Consider the following 18,614-nt stretch of genomic DNA (forward strand, 5'->3'; position numbering starts at 1 on the left):
GGGAGCTGCTGCATGTTAGCACGCTGTTGATGCAGATGGGATACAGGACTGTTAACCGAAGCTGATATCCCAGATGAGACGCTTCGTGTGGAAGTTCCTTCTGTTCAGGGCAAAGACCTAATCAAAACGTTCCTTTCCGAATCTAGGTGGCCTGTGGGCTCAACCACACCATTGTTGTGTCCACTGAGGGTTCCATGGTTTGGGCTTTTGGTGACGGTGACTACGGGAAACTGGGCCTGGGAAACTCGACCGCAAAATCCTCACCGCAGGTAAGCAGCACTTTGCCGGCCTCCGTGTCCTTTCCTCCGTTCTCTCTCTCGATGTGTTTTTTACCCGGTTGCGAGTTCTGCGTCGGGTCCCTTTGCCTTCCGAGTCTGCCAGAAGGAGAGAGAGACACCCACGGAGCTGTGAGCTCCCTTTGCCACCCAGGGGGAGGTGCTCATGACGCCAAGTCCTTGCCGAGCAGCTCATCTCCATCATCTTTCTCCCCGCTTACTCCGTTGTGCCTTTGAGCCAAGCTTTCTGTTGCTTTTCTTCTATTGGGGATTCTCTCTGCACCTGAACCAGCTGGATAGCGATGGCTTATATATCTGGTACCACCGAGTTCCTCATTCTGTAGCCCTAAGATAACACTTGGCATCTGAGGTTCTCAGTCGCCGTTCAGTTGCTGTAAATTTGAGAGGAAGATCTATACTGATGAGAGGCTCTAGTTTCAGAAATCTGGAGAATTGCCAAGATCAGAGCCTAGAAACTTGACATTTTTATACAGCAGCTCCAAGAAATGTGCAACCAGCCTGCCTGGCCCCGACCTCTTTGTGACTCCACGTCAGGAGTCTTTGTGCCTCTGGCTGCCTATAAGGACACACCTGTATTGCACTGAAATTTAAAAACGTATCGGTGCTTCCTGGAATTGCATCAGGGCATCTGAATCGGGCATCCATCCTGCTTTGTGTGTTTTAATCCGTCGCCCCTCCTGTCAGGCTCCCAGGACATAACCTCTTCCTTCCTTCCTCTTCTTAGAAAGTGGACATTCTTTGTGGGATTGGCATCAAAAAAGTGGCCTGTGGGACCCAGTTCTCCGTTGCCCTGACCAAAGATGGACACGTGTATACCTTTGGGCAAGGTAGGCTGAGCTTTCTACAGAGAGAGTGCTCAGGATCACACCCCACTGACTGCCAGAATGTTGGAGAACGGGAGAGATGGCTTCTTGGCTGTCTTGTAATACCTTGTCTTGAAACAAGGTATTTTGCCGTTGCAGATGAATGCTTGCCAGCTGCTTTTCAAATCATGTAGACCCTTCCTTCCTTCCAGAATGCTGTCTTCTTTTGTCTGGAAACCCTTGCTTGTTTGGGGGGGGGGGGGTTGCCCTTTCAAAGGGTCTGCCGTGTCTGCCCACGGCCATAGACCCTCTCTTTAGTGCTTCCTGTATTCTCCCAGTCCTGTGCCAGGAAAGAGGTGAACTCTCTCTAAAAGCCCCCTCGCCTCCCGTGGCCTTGATCCGTTTCTTGCTTCCTTCCAGACCGGCTGATCGGTTTGCCCGAAGGCCGGGCCCGCAACCACAACCGCCCTCAGCAAGTTCCAGCCCTATCGGGAGTTTTCATCGAAGACATTGCCGTGGGGGCCGAGCACACCCTCGCCCTCTCTTCTTCGGGGGACGTCTATGCCTGGGGGAGCAACTCAGAAGGGCAGGTGGGCGCGAGAGGGGCCAGGTTTCAGCCACCAAAAACACTTTGCTTTTTGCCATTTGTGTATATATATAAAAAAAAGACAAGAGAGCCTACAAATTAAGGGAATGATACCCTTTCAGAGAGAGCTGTAGCCGAACGGTGGTCAGAGCAGTGGAACTGGAGCAGGAAAGAGAGGCTCTCCATGTGTGCCCAGGCGCATGTTTTAACGTTAACCCCTTGATCCCCAAGGGTCTAGACCTGGAAAGTGGCAGGGCACGAGATGCATTTGGTAGCCACAGGGGGTGGGTGGGTGGGTGGGGAAATACACGCTATGTTTCACAAAGGCTTCCGGAATGACCACACACCTCCCCTCCGACCCCTCCTCCCCATTGGCCTGACTCTCCTTCCCCTCTCTAGCTCGGGCTGGGCCACACCAACCACGTCCGGGAGCCAACGCTGATCACGTTCCTGCAAGGGAAGAACGTCCGGCAGATCTCGGCGGGCCGATGCCACAGTGCCGCCTGGACGGCTCCCCCTGTGCCCCCGCGAGCGCCAGGTAAAGGCGGGCAATGGGGACAGGGGTCCCGGGCGCCTTAGTGTAGGGGTGGCCCCTTCGGGTCCCGTCCTGCAGCGCCGCCACCCCTCCCCCCCCGGCTGCCTCTGCTCCCAGCAAGAGGCACCAGGCCATGGGCTCAGCAGGGTCTGACCTGTGCTTCCTTTGGCAGGCGTCTCTGTGCCTTTACAGCTGGGCCTCCCGGATGTGGTCCCGCCCCAGTACGGGTCCCTGAAGGACGTGAGCCCCCACACGGTCCGGGCGAGGCTCCGGCTCCTCTACCACTTCTCTGACCTCATGTACTCCTCGTGGAGGCTGTTGAACCTCAGCCCCAACCACCAGGTAAGCGTCTCTTGCCTCTGCAAACACGGGGCTCCCACCGGAGCCGTCCTTGGCTTCGAACCGTCACTGCCACACCCCTCATCGAGGAGGGGGCCTTCATGGGCGAGGGAAGAGCCATGCAGGAGGGAGCGAGTTTCTTTCCAAATCAGGGCCGCTCAGAGTGGCCTCCTCTAGGAGTGGCATGTGGCTGTCTCCACAGACAGGAGAGGGAACTCTGGCTCACATCCGTGAAGCCCATACAGGATACGCCTCTCTGGGAAGGGTCCTCAGAAATCTGGTGGGACGGAGTGTCTAGGGGGCGCCTGGATCTTTGCGTGCCGTAATGCCAGTGCACTGATGGAAAGGGAGGTTCCGAGAGTGAAGGGCGGCTCCCTGCGTCTAGGGGATCTGCCACAATTGGCCACAATCAGGGCTGGGCGGTCAGGCACAGGACAAGCCTCGCCCTGAAGCGTCCGGTGAGGAAAGCAGGGAGGCGAGTGGGGACTCCCTTCCTCTGTTGCAGCCGAAAACTAGAGGCCTTAAAAAGGGGGTCAAGGGAGAGGCCTCGCTCCCCTTAAAAGTCAGCATTCCGTTTGCCAGTATTGCAAGGCTGCAGGAGCAACTCTTAAGGAGCCCAGTAGGGACAGCCTCTGGAGTCCGGCTGGCAATGGACTCTCAGGGGGAGGGCCACCTGTGTGTGGGCCCAGAGAGCCTGCTGGGCTAAACCGGGCGGGTCCCTCTTTTTCCCCCTACAGAACAGCACATCCCATTACAATGCCGGAACGTGGGGGATCGTCCAAGGCCAGCTGCGCCCCTTGTTGGCCCCCCGGGTGTACACCCTCCCCATGGTCCGCTCCATAGGGAAAACCATGGTGCAAGGGAAGAACTACGGCCCTCAGATCACCGTCAGAAGGATCTCCACCAGGTCAGCCGCACCTTTCAGCTCTCTTCTAAGTCCCACTGACTGGTTCTCGGAACAAGCCGCGAACCTCCTCCGGTCCGGGTAGAGTCTCCGCCTGGGCTCTGCGGCGGCGCTTTGGTGTTGGGTCCCGTATGTGGCTGATTTTTTCTTCTGCTTCTCCAAAGAGGTCGGAAATGCAAGCCCATCTTCGTTCAGATTGCGAGGCAAGTCGTGAAGCTGAACGCGTCGGACCTTCGCCTGCCCTCCCGTGCCTGGAAAGTGAAATTAGTTGGAGAAGGTGCGGACGACGCCGGGGGAGTCTTTGATGACACAATTACAGAAATGTGCCAGGTACGGCCCAGGCCTTTTCCTGCTTCCATTCTTCCCTCACACGCTTGGAGTGCCCCTATGCGGCTGTGCCTTCGGTACCCTGAACAGAGGGCAGGCCAGTGGAGAGTGAAAAAAAAGAGGGTCCAGAGAGAACATGGGGCACCTCGCACCCTTCAGGGACTTGCCTAGCGAACGAGGGCCCTGGGCCTGGTCGAAGATTCGCGGTGGGTGCATTTGGGTTTTGAGAACTCTCGCGCTGATCCCTCTGTCCAAACCTTTGCTAGCGAGTGCTACGTTTCCTGCATTTTAGCTACAGCGTGCCTATTTCGTAATACAGTGGGCCCTCGACTTACGAATGGCCCTAGTTGTGAACGTTTTGGGTTACGAACCTGATCTCATCGCAAGTAGCAGACCCTACTTGCAAACGCAGATCGAGTTACGAACCCAAAAGGCAGGGAGAAAGGGCGGGAAGTTCGAATTTCTGCCCTTCCTCCCTGCCTTTGGAGCTTTCAAAAGGCTTTCTCCGAGATCGGAGGAAACCCTTTGAAACCTCTGAAGCCAAAAAGGAGGCAGCCCTGGCAGCATCGGGTGAAAGGAGGGAGCCGATTTCTCCCCCGCTGACCAGCTTGCTTTTCCAAACGAGAAGCAAGCCAGGCGGCCGGGAAGAAATCGGCTCCCTCCTTTCACCCGATGCTGAGCTCCCTTTGCTGAACTCAGTCCCTGGCCCGGCAGGAAGGAGACTCAGCAGCCGCGGCAACATTGGGTGAAAAGCCTTTCCTTCCCCAGCACCATGGGAGGACTTCGGCCGGAATGGATTAATTGGTTTCCAGTGCATTCCTGTGGGAAATGCTGGTTCAATTTACGAACTTTCCAATTTACGAACTGACTTCCGGAACGGATTAAGTTCGTAAATCGACGCTTCACTGTAGAATGATAGGACTCCTCCCTGCCCCCCCCCCCCGTTAGCTCTTCTAGAAAGACTCTTTCACCCTTGATCTTTCCTCAAAACCCACCTTTCACGCTGCCTTGATTTTGAAAGTACTGTGGAAATGGCTTTGGCCTTTCTGGTAACACATGTAACTTAATTCTTCCCAATGTATTTTTTTTAAACTTAAAACATTTCTACCCGACTTTCTCCTAAGGAACTTGAAACTGGTGTGGTCAACCTCCTGATTCCTTCCCCAAATGCAACGGCTGAAGTTGGCTACAACAGAGATCGGTAAGTTGTAAGGCCGCCTGTTTTCCCCTGAAAGGGCCAGCAGGGAGCTGTGAGTTAAAAGTGCGAGACCGGCCATGATAGTGAAATCCTCCCGGGATGAAGAATAGAGTTTGAAGTTCTGGAATAGTGAACAACGCTGCTCTCTCAAGAAATTCTGGACAGAGTGGTCTGGCTCCAATCTCCTTTGGCTCAATCCTCTGGTGATACTTTGGTGGCCCTTCCACCGTGTCCCTTAGCGATTGACACATCTACGCACCCTTATTACCCCTTTATCAGAATAGGGCTGCTGGGGGTGTGGATCTCTGCCTGGAAGAGTTCATGACCCCAGTTGGTCCATGTGATGGTCCGGGGACCCCGATCTGCCGTTTTGACCCCCTTCTCGTGTTTGGCGTCTCCCCAAGGTTCCTCTTCAACCCTTCCGCCTGCCTCGATGAGCACCTGATGCAGTTCAAGTTTCTGGGCATTCTGATGGGGGTGGCCATCCGTACCAAGAAGCCGTTAGACCTCCATCTGGCCCCCATGGTGTGGAAGCAGCTGTGTTGCATCCCACTCACTCTGGAAGACCTGGAAGAGGTGGATCTTCTCTACGTGCAAACCCTTAACAGCATTCTTCACATTGAAGACAGCGGGATCACGGAGGAGAACTTCCACGAGGTCAGCCTCCAAGCTTGTCTAAGCAGCTGAATCTGCTTCCTGGGTGTCTCCTCAGCCCGGTCAGCGCTTCTCTCGTCTTCCTTGGCCTGCAGGCCAGAGTTTGGTTCCGGATCAGCGTGGAACCCAGAAAGCTACCGAGGTGGCCCAGGACCTTGCCAGTTTGGGGGGTGTTCGTGAGGTTGGCGTGCAGACTCTGGCAGTGCATGAGAGGGAGCAGGAAACGTACGATAGGAATTAGAAACGGCCAATATAAGAAATGTGACATGACATGAAAATCAGCATATGTTTCATGTGGCAACACTAGTGTGCTATTATGTTGTTGCTTTTGTTTTTTTCCCACCAGATGATTCCTCTAGATTCTTTTGTGGGCCAGAGTGCGGATGGGAAAATGGTTCCCATAATTCCTGGGGGGAACAGCATCCCACTCACGTTCTCAAACAGAAAGGAGTACGTGGAAAGGGCCGTTGAGTACAGACTCCACGAAATGGACCGCCAGGTGAGCATTCCCCCCCCCCAAATGCATCTGTTCTTGTGCAGGATTGATTGGTCCCAGCCGGTGCCATCATTAAAAGGATTGCTTTGTTTCTTTAGCTTTGTGTTTGCCTTCATTTTGTTTTTCTGCAAAGGTAAGCATGCAAATCCTTTTTATATAAAAGTCTTCATTTTTTTTCCACTTTGCCCCTGTATTATTATCATTATCATTATTGGAGGTACAGTTAGTGCAAAGATTATTGTGATGAAAACAGTCAAATAGACAAAGCTCTCTAGGTGTTTCTTGAAGAAACTAGGCAGCTACTGGAACTACCAAGATTTATCCGAGAGAAGAGGGAGAACTGTGGGCTCGTAAAGGAGACACAAGGCCATCAGGTTTCCGCTGCAAAACTAATTCTTGCCCACAAGGAACAGTTTACAAGTATCTTGTACTCTCGTCACCAAAATCACTTAGAAGCACAGTTTTTGCCTTCTTTACCTTTTTGCTCAAGGCAGGAAAAAGGATAAAAAAACAATATTGTGTGGTAGGCAGTAATCCAGAGGCATTTCAAAACAGGAAGTTTATTCTTGTTTGGGTTTCATAGGCTTTTATTAAGAAGATGGTTTTATGGGAATACTTCTCTTGAACAGGAGTACTTCTCTCGCCCCCCTTTTTTTTTTCCTCCTTTCCTCTCTGGTCCTTCAGAGAGATTTTCCCTTGGTCCCTCCCTTGCCTTATGAAGCTTTATTTCCTGTGTTGTGGTGGTCCACAAGTGAACCACCGCCTGTCACGTTGTGGGTGGCTTTCGTGGTGGCGTTGCTAGCCCTCTGTACGTGGACCCTTACCGATCTCTCTCTGGCTCCTCCCAGGTGGCTGCGGTGCGCGAAGGGATGTCCTGGATCGTCCCGGTCCCTTTGCTCTCCCTTCTGACTGCCAAGCAGTTGGAGCAAATGGTGTGCGGGATGCCGGAGATCTCTGTGGACGTCCTGAAGAAGGTGGTGCGGTACAGAGAGGTTGACGAGCAGCACCAGTTGGTTCAGTGGTTCTGGCACACCCTGGAAGAGTTTTCAAACGAGGAGCGAGTCCTTTTCATGCGGTTCGTGTCGGGACGATCTCGCCTGCCGGCCAACACCGCAGACATCTCTCAGCGTTTCCAAATCATGAAGGTCGATCGGGTAAGGAACCAGTTCCTCTCTTTTCTCTTCTCTTCGCTCAGCCACTCAGGGCAGGAGATGCCCGCCATCACGCGAGCCCACTGCACAGACCGTTGAAGGCAGGCAGTCCTGCGGAGGCGCTAAATAAAAGATGCCCCTCCTGTTATCATTGCGAGAGTGCTCACCTGAGGGGCTGGTGCTGTGCTGCCAGGAAGGTCAGGGCGCGGAGGAGGCAAAGAGCTCCCTTGGGGAGGGGAAGGTGCTGCTTTTGTGGTGGGGGGGGAGGAGGCAAAACCGCCACCCCCTAGGAGCAGAAACATTGTCGGCAGAGCAGGAAGCATCTTCCTCTTCCTTTGAAGGAGAAAGGCAGGAAAGGTCTTCCCGTTTCTTTTGGGAGAAGGGAAACTGGGCAGGAGGGAGCTGGTGGTAAGCGGTCCCTCCACTGCCAGGGTGAACACCGGGGAGGATTGGTTTTCATTTTTCCTGGTCTGTTCATCAGGCAGAAAAAAAGCACCACCCTATTTCCCTTCCTAGGATTTCTGTTGGCAATCGAGGAGCCCAGTGGGTCCTGGTTGCCTTCCCTGCCGAGCCAGGGAAGCATGGCCTTGTTCACCAGGTAGCAGGGAGGGAAGCTGGGAGCCTGGAGCGGGATCTGTTCTTGAAGAAGCCCTCCCGGGTACTGAGCTGTGGGGTGGGAGGGCCAGGTGCTTCCCCCACGGGGAGCCTTCCTGGCTTTTGCTAACCACAACCTGCCTGGGCCTCTCCCCCCCCCCTACTTCTTCCTCGCAGCCTTACGACAGCTTGCCTACCTCACAGACTTGTTTCTTTCAACTGCGGCTCCCCCCTTACTCCAGTCAGCTCATCATGGCCGAGCGTTTGCGCTATGCAATCAACAACTGCCGGTCGATCGACATGGACAATTACATGCTGTCCCGAAATGTGGACAACGCCGAGGGCTCGGACACGGACTATTAGCTCTGTGGACAGAAACCACCTTCTTTTCGCGCACACGGTGCCCTTTCAGTGTTGACACCAGTTTACGGTAACAATAGATGTTTTAGAAACATAAAAAAGTGGCCACCTTTTTTTAGTTACTCTGAATGTAACAAAATCTAGATGTGTTTATTTTTTTGTGATTGTAAACCAACAAAAAAAGAAAACTCCAAAAAGTGAGATCTGTAAGGTTTTCCCCATCCCCCCCTCCACCCCCATTTGGTTCACTTTTTTGATAAGTTTGCATGGAGCCTTTTCTGGTGCATTTTTGTTGGGAATGGTACATTTATAAGCCCTTCCAGTGAACATGAAGAGTTGTACATTGTGTATAATTGTTCATTAGAAAGGACAGTTTTACATGAATATTCATATATTTATTTTTGTTTTAATTTGAAATGCCTGTGCAGGATTCCTTACGCAGAGAAAATAAAGCAAATTCAAGAACTGAACAGTGGGGATTTTTTTTCTGTTTGCTTTCCACTGGTTTATTCAGTGTTAGCAACAGAATTCACCTTGTTTTGTGACCTTCCAGATAGCACGTTAAGTCTCATGCTGGCTGAAATCCTGTTCTGTAACTTAGCGGCCACAGCAGCGTGATGACTTCAGCAAGGGGTGATTTTCGGCAATGAAAAAACTTCCTCCTTCTGTTCTGCGGCTTCTGCACAATGAATGGGATTACAGAGGATCTAGAAAAGCCACAGGACAAAAGGAAGAGGTTGTTGATGGTTGAAAATGGTCCCTCCCGAGGATGGCATCATCAGCATTCCAGCAACAGAAAAGGTGGATGGGTGGAAATAACCGGAGTCTATGCAGTCCTCCTCCTGGAAAGGACTCCTCTGATTTGGGGGAAGCACTACAAAAACAGTGAGATGCCATCTGGTTTAAAACCGTCATCCCATGTAGTTTCTTCCTTTAAACTACATGTAAGCAAAATTATGAATCTAGTGATAAAAAGATAGAAAAGATCTGCCTGTTGAGGATTATAAACCAGCAGCAAAAAGATTTGTTTTTCCTGGCAAAGCAGGTCCTGCCTAGAACATCCAGTTTGCGCGTAGTACCAGCCGTCTTTTCCTTCTGCACCCATGATGTCTCTTTCCACATTGAAGATATTCCAAGATTTCCTTAAAGGCAGCGGATGTGATTTGTTTCGAAAGAGAGCCGGCACACATACACACCCTTTCAAAATGCCTGTTACAATTATTTTTTTAGACAAAGCAGCCGTGGTGTGCATGGGGTTTTGTCGTATTTGAAGCCAGCCTAGAGGGTGCTTCGTACAACCTACCCTGTGTGTGAACGAGGGCTGGTGCATCGGCTAAAGAGCCCCGTTCTTCCATGTGGCTGAAGTCAGGAGTGCCCGTTTCATCCGTAGCATGCAACACATGTTGAAGAGATGATCCGAAGCAGATTTGAGGATATTCTGGAGATGATCAGCGGCTGAGATGTCCAACTTCCCAAGTGCCTGAATAAAACCCAGAGGCAGCACAGGCGGCTCCTCCCATAATTTAGTGCCACAGCAGTTTCTTGAACGCTCTTTCCGACGCCCAGCTGCCTGGCCTTTTGTCGGGGATCATGGTTGCGCTTCTTTCCGCTTTCAAGGTTAAGGAGGGGCGCTTTTTCCGGAGCCGCTGCAAACCTGCTTGCGTTATATTCCTGCAGAAGTCCACATGCAGGGTTTGTAAGGCATCGGCACAGAGGGCTACAGCTTCCAGAGTCTGGTCAGTGATCTGGACACAGTTTTCCAGCCAGAGAGTCTTCAGGCAGGAGCAGCTCTGGAGAAGCAGCGTCACATAATGGTCCGTGACGTGGCCGCACCCGGACAGTGTCAGGGATGACAAGTTGGGGCACCTGGAAGCGGAACGATGGGAGGTTAGTGATGTCGATACAGGCGAAGACAACCCAGCTGAAGGTCCGTAGTTCTGAGCGCCTGGTCAGCAGCCGGCTTGGACTCCCCGTGTTACTGCCCTCCCCCATTTCACCTCTACTCCAGCTCTTCCAATGTCTGGACTGGGAGATGCTCCGCACCTCCTGCCTACGAGGGACAAGCACCCTCCTGCTCTACCAGCCCTCTTAATACCCATCTAGGCTTTTTCTTGAGGAATATTGTGGAGACGGGCCTACTTGACGTTTACACACAGATGCCGGAGAGAGCTTTGTTCTGGTTATAATGCCCCCGAGGGGGTTGCTTGGAAAAAATAAAAACTGCCACTCCCCCCCCCCAAAAAACCCCTCCCATCTGCATTTGCCTACATTTGGGGTTGCTGTAAGAACAGAAGCTGGACTAGACGAGTCTTTGATTGGATGCCGCTGGGCTCCCCCTGCACCCTTCCGCCCACCCCCTGCCCAGGGCGTTGCTTCCCCTCGCTTCCGTCAGGCTCTAAGAGACGCTTCCTGGAGTGTTGAACCCAGCTCCTGGGTAAACAGGTCAAATGTTTGAGTGATGGGGGTGGGCTGGCTTGAGCTGGGGAGCAAGAATGCTTGGAATGGCAAGGCAGCTGCAGCGCCCGGCCAAGTGGCTGCATGGCCGAGAAAAGCACAGAGGCCGCCTTTCAGAAAGTTAGCAGGGCTGCCCCTGATGTAAAGGAGGAGGAGGAGAAGCAAGCTCAGAAGTTTAATAAAAAAAACAGCTTTCAATCTGAAGCAAAGTCTGTTTTCTTTCGGGTTAAACCAAGGAAGAACCACTCAGCTACACTTTAGCTTATAACCCGTGTGGCTCCTCTATACCGTACAAATCACCCAGGTGAGGAAACCTAGCAGCTGGAGGGCTTACCTGTTGCAGACACGGAGCAAGAACTGGTTGACGGCGTGTTCGTGGACGCGGCAGATGTCCCTTTGCAAGGGGCTCTTCATCCACACCTCCACGTTGCACACCTTGACTTGGCTGGAGTGCCAGCAGATGGAGAGGACGCGCAAGGCCGGCCCCAGCACAAAGTTGCTCTTGGTCAGCTCCAGGGGAGAGTGGAAGTGCAGCTGAGGCCAGAGCGAAGGGTCCCGGAAGACGCCCAGCATCCGGCGGCAGGTCTGGCCCAAGCTCCTCCGGCTGTCCTTGTCCAGAAAGGAGAAAAGGTGCAGGAGGCACTCCCAGTTGAGCTGCGTGATGTGCATCGCCCTGACGTCTCTCTCTTTCTCTCCAGGAATCAAGCCGCACGCTCAGGCAGCAGGCCGGCCGAGTCCCCTCCCGGTGTCTCTTGGACAAATATGGTGAGGAACGGAGGTTATTTTTGGCTGCCAGCTGGGAACCAAGTTTCAAAAAAAGGGGCAGAGGCTCCAAGGAAGGCTGACGGCAGCCTCGGTTTCTTTTCCCCGCGGAACGGCTACAGCAGGAGCCCGACAGCTTCGTTCATAATCAGATCTTGCCTTAAAAGGATTTATTTGCCTCTGAGCTGATTTGCGCTTGTTTAGAACACTTTCCAACCCACCCATCTGAAAGCAAACTAGAAGTTGCAAACACTCCAGGAGAAAACTTTGTGTTGTGTGTGTTTTCCAAAATTGTGAGACTGAGCCGTGGAAGGCCGGGGTGGGAGCCATCCTTGCAACCGGTCAACCCGCTGCCATCCAGCTTGCTGAGCAGCATCCTCGGGAGGGGACCCAGGCCACCCGGGAAAATCCAGGACTCCTGCTCAGTGCAGGGGCTCTGGCCAGCGAGGGTGTGTGGGCGCGGAGGGGGAGTGCTCCAAAGTACACAGTGTAGAAGTCCCAGACCCAGAGGTCACCCGCTGGAAAGGAACCAGTGTGGGGGAAAGGGAGGCAGGAAATCTTGACCTCGTGGGCTCAGGATGAAAGGAGAGGCTAGAACAAGACGTGGCTGCTGACCCGGAGGACCCCCCAGCGCCACCCACCTCTCCTGGACCATCAAATCTGAGACGGAGGTACGGCCCTTGTCCCAAAAGGGCACATAAATCGGCAATGAGCATCGCCTCGACCAAGAATTTTTTGGTTGCTGAATGTACACTAGATAAGCAGTGTGTGTGTGTGTGCCAGTTGTGGCCTCAAAACAGAGCCCCAAACCACGTGTCCGGCAACTGTTCCCTGCTTGCCTGGAAGGGCTCGTTCTGGCTCATCCTCAAAAGCCGACGAGTTAAAGGGCCAGGGGCGCAAGAGCCCAACCGCGCAGGAGAACAAATCCTGCCAAACGCAAGGCAGCACCAGAAGGAAAGACTTTAATGGCAAATCTTCCAGACTAGAGGACGGTATTTTACGAGGGCGCTTGAATGGTGGCCGCCCATCATCCTACAAAATCCACCAAAGCCAGATTCAGTGGTCCCTGCCGAACCTTAACGGGGGGGGGGGGGGGGAGGAAATTTAAGACAAGCAAACAGTCACTATGATTCTACGACGGTGCTCCTGCCCCAGAGGTTGTAGCGCAAACAGACTCCGTTCGAGAGGCAGGAGGATCCTGGAGGGAGAGGTAGGCCCGTGCCCCAAACCACCACCACTGCCACCACTGGTGTCTCTCAAGGGTTGGCTGTGTCCTACCTGAGCTCCTCCATCTTGTCTGAACCACCTGGTCCTCCGGTCGAAGTTCCTCTGATGGCTCTCCTGGCATAGCAGCTTCGAGATGGTGATGCTGCACCGACAGGGCTGGCCTTGCAAAGGAGGGCAGGCCCCTCTGAATGCCGACAGGCAGGAGGCGCAGGCCACGCCAACGCCCTCCCTGAGAACGCCTCCGGTGCTCAGTTCTACTGGCACCCGGGCACTTCCTGCTCGTCGCTCTCAGGCACCGGGCAGGATTGAACCGAGCCTCTGATTTGGGAGAGATCAAGGCTGGGTGAGATACAAGGAGGACCTCCACATCCTCTCATGTAGGTAGAGGTCACACAGTTAAGGGTCAAAATCTGACACAACTGCTTTACTCTGACGCAACTCACTGGCCAGAATCCAGTGGGTAAGCAAATCTCTGCCAGGAAGAGAAATCACAAGCACGACGCCACAGTGCATGAATCAGAGCATCTACAGGGTGGGTCTGCGGCTCAAACCAGGCAGTGGGGCTCCTTCCCAGACCGACGGGCCAGCACTTCAGAAACCGGACCCCAAGGAAGCACATGGATGGCAGTGTGATTCCCACATTCAGGATGATTAACCAACACCGGGTCACAAGGGAGGAATCCTGCCACCAGGAAGGGACCGGAGGAGACCAGGAGGAGGGAAGGGAGAACCAAGGCGACTGGATTACAGCAGATGTTCGCTTGTGGTGATCAAGAAAGGCACATTTACATCACTTGCCAAACCTTGATTGGGGGGGGGGGGAGAGAGAGAGAAAGCGCCACGGGCACCAAGTACTTCACATAAGTACTTCTCTCCAAAAGAGAACATTTTCTGCCAGTCAAACACCATTTAAAAAACCCGGTTACTTTTGCTTTTAGGAGCTGTGAACCTAATTTGCTTCACGAAAGCACAAAACGCAGAAGCAAGCATCAAGAACGTGGGGAGCCTGACAGCACAAAGGAGATGCATCTATATATCAATCTAGATAAAAGACTAGCAAATCTCCAGTTTTCCCAAAGAACTTACCCCCCCTTTTTTTTCTTTTGATTGGGGGAGGTAGCTAATAGCTGTGGAAGAATACTTTTTCGTTATTGAAAGAATAAACAAAAAATTTATATATTTTCTATTACAAACACAGCCAGCTACCAATGTACAGGGAATTGTGAAACAAAGCAGCCTCCAGAGACAAAAGTAGCAGCAATATATTCCCCACTTAATGAGGCCAAATTTCATCCCTTTTTCTTATTAGCCAGCAGCCAAAACACCCCCCCAAAATACCCCCCACTGCCTATGTATCTCATACGTCCAGGACACAAGGTCCAAAGTCCTTGATGTTAAGGGAACAAACTCTTGCAGGGCAGCAGGTGAGAAAACAGCCAGAGGCTCCGTTTCAGGATGGAATTACACAGTCAAGCTTATTAAAAGATTCAAGCTTCTCTGATGTAAATGTGCCTTTAGAAAGCAAACAGGAATACAGCGATAAAAAAAAGTCAACCAACTAAAGTAGCTCTTGAAACTATATATAAAAATTGGGTTAAAGCAGCAAATCATTATCTGCCGAGGTGGTGTTTTTCTTTCTTTTTTTTCCTGGTACGACTAACAACCAAGTTAGCTTGTGTCCGTGTTTTAACAAATCAAACGCTACTGCTGACAAAGTAAAACTAGAACCCACAAGGAGAAAAAAAAAATGAAAAGTGCACAATGAAATCAAGAGTCTTGGATCAAGTATCTGTGGAGGATTGGAAATGTTTTGTCCGGCGGACTGGATGGGCCGAGGGGCGGGAGGCGGCCTTAAAGTTTATCTGCTCCGGCTCTGGCGTGCCGCTCCACGTAGAAGAGAATGTAGGCCTTCGCCTTCCCCACCGTCTCCTCGTCCGTCAGGGTCACCGTGCTGTCGTTGAAGTGGAACCAGCGGCCTTCGTGAGTGGCGTAGGCCGTGTAATGACCGGAGCCGACCCTGGGAACAGCGACAGGCAGGGCGTGAGAGGGAGGAAAGGAGCCGCCTTCGGGGGAAAAAAGGAAGCCAGCGCTCCAAGAGGGCTGTCCTAGAGACGCCTGGAGGCACCCGCTCAGACCCTCCCTGCAAATTGGGGTCCACCCTCCCCCCCCCCAGGGGCCTAAACAACCCAAAAGACCAAGCAAGACCGGCGGGCCTCTTCCGTAAGAAAACGAGAAGGCTTCCAACCACTCTCGTTTTCCCTTCAGTGATTGGAACGAGGGGCTGAGGGGAAACATTTCTGCCAGCAAGTCAGAGGGAATGAGGTAGCGCTTTTCAAAGGCTTGAAATGACACATCTTGCACTCTCTGTTCTCGATCATTCCAGACTGCAGGACGTGGAATGATGGGCTCCAGTGAGAGGAAGCCAGTTTTAGCCTGAGTATCGGGAAAGCAGTACAAAAATGGAACCAATAATCTCGGGTGGCAGCGAGCGCTCCAAAACGGGGAGGCCTTCAAGAGAAACTCAAGACAACCGCCTGGCAAGTACCTTTTGATTTGGATTCCTGCACTGAGCAGGGGGTTGGACTGGATGGCCTCAGAGGCCCCTTCCAACTTTATGATTCTAGGATTCAAAGGTAGATCTGCTGAAAGTACATCTGTCAGCCCTGGGACTGGGATTCTACACTGTGTGGAGGTCAGGGGGAGATCCTTCCACCCGAGAGGAGGTTAGAGAAGAATCCACCTCCAGGGATGGGAAGAAAAAGTCTCCAAGTGCCCGGACCGCCCTGAATGTCTGAAGAGAGCCAGACCTTCCTCCGGCCAGCCAGTCACCCTTCCCGGACAGCGGCCTCTCCTCCAACCCTCTTTTCCCCACCTTATGCCGCCACGCTTGCTTTCCTGAAGCATCTGTTGCAAACAGTCCCATAAAAGCGTCTTTCTCTATAAACTGGCTTGAAAGGGGCTCTTGATGAGGGCCATTTCTGGAGGCAAACACCTTCCTATCAAGATCGGGCCACATCCACGCCTCCCTCCCCCCAAGGGCTTGACCTTTTGCTCAGTAATCTGCTGAAAAACAGAGCACCAGCCTGGAGTCTGAAAAATCTACTAAACTATATTTAGATCAAATATACGTCTAAAAACAGAGGAGCCTTAAAGCAAGTTCCAAGGAAAGCTGGTGCCTCTATTCCTCCCCTGCCTTCTGAACAAGACCTCTAATTATTCAGGTTAAAGAAATACAGAGTAGTTAGTTAGGAAAGGGAAGACACACATATATACAGATAGTTTTTAAAAACCGGCAAAGGAAAATGTTTGCCGGAATATGGCCTAGAAGGAGAATTGCTATGGCCACATGTATTTCGCTCGGCTTCTCAAATACTTGTTGAGAATCACGTCTGAGGAAGAGCCCCCAGGGGACTCCCTTGTGCAAAGACGCCCCTGGCCCTGTGTACTAAGATATTGGGGGGGTACAGTGGGGGGACTTTGAGTGTCACACCAGGTCCTGGATGGGTACAACAGGACCGCTTCCGGGGGGGGGAGGGGGGAGATAGCTATAGATTTCAATCCACAGCTTTAGGAAGCGTTCCGGAATGTGTACCGTCTACATTTTTGGCAGCTAGCGCATCCCCTCTCCTTCGCCCACCTGGAGGCCTGCCTGGCTCCTGTTCTTCTGCCTTCCAAGCGTCCAGGGGCCGGCCAGAGCAGAGCACGATGGAGGGCCTGTATTTTTTTCTGTCTGCCAGAAGGCCTTCCACCTGCCGCGGAGGCTTCCAACAGACCAGGGCACACCGAAGAGGCTTCTCTCCTGCGGCGCAGTCCAGCAGGAGTCGCTGAGAGGACCCCACCTCCCTCGAGGGCCCCCTTTCTGCCTACAGGACAGACCGATACCTGCTGTGCAACCTCTCTGCTATTCTGGGGTTGAAGCCATCCGCCAGGGAGGGCACCGGAGAAGATCTACAATCATGTCTCTACTTCCATGGATTGGCAAGCTTCCACTGGAGGAAAATGGGTTATAATAATAATAACCATCATAATCTGAGAACTGCTGAGCTGGAAGGGGCTCTGTGGGATCATGGAGGCCAGACCCCATCAAGAAGGCACGGTGGAGATTTCAACTCCCAACCTCTGACACTCCAGCCAGAGGCCTGAACCGCAGAGCACCCTGGCAGTTCCTTCTCACAGCAGAGGAACATTCGAGCAATTGACCTGGGAAGTGGAGGCCAGGCTCTCGGTCCTACTTACCCGGACCCGTGGTGGACCACGACGGCCGCGAGGTCATACAAGCAACTGTCTGGGCCACTGTTTTCAGGCTGGAGTTCGGGAAGGGAGGAGGGGTGGGGGGGTGGGGAGAGAGAGAACAGAGCAGCTGAGCAATCCTCCGAAGGGGAGGGTCCTTTCCCCCCCGCCCCCCACCCCCAAATAGTGCCCTGAGGGTTTGTCTCAATACCTCGAGCAAGTAGCATTTCATGTCTAGGCCTCTCAAGGGAAACTCAACGTAGGTGTCCACTTTGTTCCTCAGGTACGCCGTCCAGTGAAAGCGCTTCAAATGCAAACACAGCACCTGTCGGGCAGACGGACACAAAGGCATCCTTTAGCCGGCAAGTAACTTTATGAGCCTGAATTTAAAAATATGTAAGTAAGATGCCTTTGTTCATAGTGCAGAACACAGAAACGTCTGGGAGAGGAGGAGACCCTGGCTGCCTTAGGATAAGGACCGAAGAAGAAGAGGTGCCCCTGTGCAGGATCAGGCCAAGTGTCCCTCTAGCCCAGCTCCCAGTCTCTCCCAGTGGCCCCAACAAGGTCCTGGTCTTTCTTGCGTGAGAGGGAAAAGAGCTTCTCCCTATCCCCTTGATCCGTCCCCTGCTTTCAACATGGCTGGAAAGAGAACAGTCCACATAAAATCCACCACAACATCCAAGGAGCAAGACGCAGCAGCCCGCGGGGCACCACAGCCTGACACCACCTGAACGTGTAAATGGCAGCAGCCGCCAGATACAGAGCGCACGTTTTTCTTACAAAACCTCTCAAGAAACAAGGAGAAAACTGCAGAAACTGAGCTCAAGATCTCCTCCCCTCAGCTGTGCCCAATGGAAAACGTCAGAGTGACGGAAAGCCGCCCAGATCGCCGGGAGGCAATCCCCTTCCACAGGCTTTGAGGGCCTGCTTTTTACCTTTGGTAATTTCTGGACCCAGAACTTCTTGGTGGACTTCTGCTTTTTTTTACATTTGTGGCACATGTAGAGTTCGGTTTCGTCAAGTTCTTCCAGGTCTGTAAAACTGCGAAGACAATCTAAAAGAGAATCCAAATGAGGCAGCTAAGAATTATGGAGCAGAAGGGGGAACCAAAAACCTTTCAAACATCGGAGGAACAAATATTACTGCTGTTATCTAACGCCAATTTAAATGGCACATAAATTGAAAGGCTCTACAACAGTGGAGAGACTGCGGTAAACCCGATATTTCCTCTCATAGGACTCATTATGTCCCTCGGGGACAAGTTTTTGGCCCCGATAAATGCCAAATTAAAGCATATGATGAGTTAACAAATCTGTCTGGATCCATGGCTAGCCCTGCCTCATCTATTGAAGGAGGAGAAGACAAAGAGGTGGCATAAAAAGGTATCCACATTTCTTCTTGCTGCAACAAGACCAGAATTGGGTTGAGAACTGTCTTTGGTCAGCTCTTACAAACTTGGCCCTTCCTAGAAATCTAACACACACAACAACAGAGGAGTGAATCGGCAAACAGATACTAGTGATTTTGACAGAGTAAGGCCCCCATTTATTATTTGTATGCAACAGGAAAGAAGAAAAGAAAATGGACAACTTCCAAATGCACATGGAACTTTATGGAGCTGTCGGATCGCTAAGTGGTTTAGGCATTATTAGAATAAAATTAAAAAGGAACAGGTCACCCTGGGAAGACCATGGAAGG

The 18,614-nt window shown here is 52.3% G+C and overlaps 3 protein-coding genes across 11 annotated transcripts in view; 1 reads left to right on the top strand and 2 right to left on the bottom strand.

The window, feature by feature from the left end:
- The window catches only part of HERC1 (HECT and RLD domain containing E3 ubiquitin protein ligase family member 1), an 80,422-nt gene extending 71,709 nt beyond the window's left edge, over positions 1-8,713 (top strand). For all 5 annotated transcript variants that reach the window (XM_072981635.2, XM_072981637.2, XM_072981639.2 and 2 more), the window contains exons 67-78: positions 147-269; positions 1,021-1,123; positions 1,520-1,689; positions 2,085-2,223; positions 2,393-2,562; positions 3,297-3,466; positions 3,628-3,793; positions 4,915-4,991; positions 5,393-5,645; positions 5,989-6,141; positions 6,987-7,292; positions 8,061-8,713. In XM_072981635.2, coding sequence (XP_072837736.2) covers positions 147-269; positions 1,021-1,123; positions 1,520-1,689; positions 2,085-2,223; positions 2,393-2,562; positions 3,297-3,466; positions 3,628-3,793; positions 4,915-4,991; positions 5,393-5,645; positions 5,989-6,141; positions 6,987-7,292; positions 8,061-8,246 — 2,016 coding nt within the window. In that variant the 3' untranslated portion in view covers positions 8,247-8,713. The remainder of the gene's footprint in view (positions 1-146; positions 270-1,020; positions 1,124-1,519; positions 1,690-2,084; positions 2,224-2,392; positions 2,563-3,296; positions 3,467-3,627; positions 3,794-4,914; positions 4,992-5,392; positions 5,646-5,988; positions 6,142-6,986; positions 7,293-8,060) is intronic.
- Positions 8,617-12,813, bottom strand: FBXL22 (F-box and leucine rich repeat protein 22). Its single transcript, XM_072981646.2, has 2 exons — positions 11,032-12,813; positions 8,617-10,109 (listed from the first exon to the last, which is right to left on the bottom strand). Exons 1-2 carry the CDS (start codon positions 11,364-11,366, stop codon positions 9,767-9,769), a joined length of 678 nt encoding a protein of 225 aa, XP_072837747.2. The 5' UTR covers positions 11,367-12,813; the 3' UTR covers positions 8,617-9,766.
- Positions 12,814-14,250: 1,437 nt separating this feature from the next.
- The window catches only part of USP3 (ubiquitin specific peptidase 3), a 36,278-nt gene continuing 31,914 nt past the window's right edge, over positions 14,251-18,614 (bottom strand). For all 5 annotated transcript variants that reach the window (XM_020784772.3, XM_078381210.1, XM_078381209.1 and 2 more), the window contains 4 exons: positions 17,852-17,970; positions 17,128-17,241; positions 16,923-16,990; positions 14,251-14,703 (listed from right to left, as the gene is read on the bottom strand). In XM_020784772.3, coding sequence (XP_020640431.3) covers positions 14,538-14,703; positions 16,923-16,990; positions 17,128-17,241; positions 17,852-17,970 — 467 coding nt within the window. In that variant the 3' untranslated portion in view covers positions 14,251-14,537. The remainder of the gene's footprint in view (positions 14,704-16,922; positions 16,991-17,127; positions 17,242-17,851; positions 17,971-18,614) is intronic.

The sequence above is a fragment of the Pogona vitticeps genome, chromosome 12 (genome assembly GCF_051106095.1).
Source record: "Pogona vitticeps strain Pit_001003342236 chromosome 12, PviZW2.1, whole genome shotgun sequence".
NCBI classification, from domain to species: domain Eukaryota; kingdom Metazoa; phylum Chordata; class Lepidosauria; order Squamata; family Agamidae; genus Pogona; species Pogona vitticeps.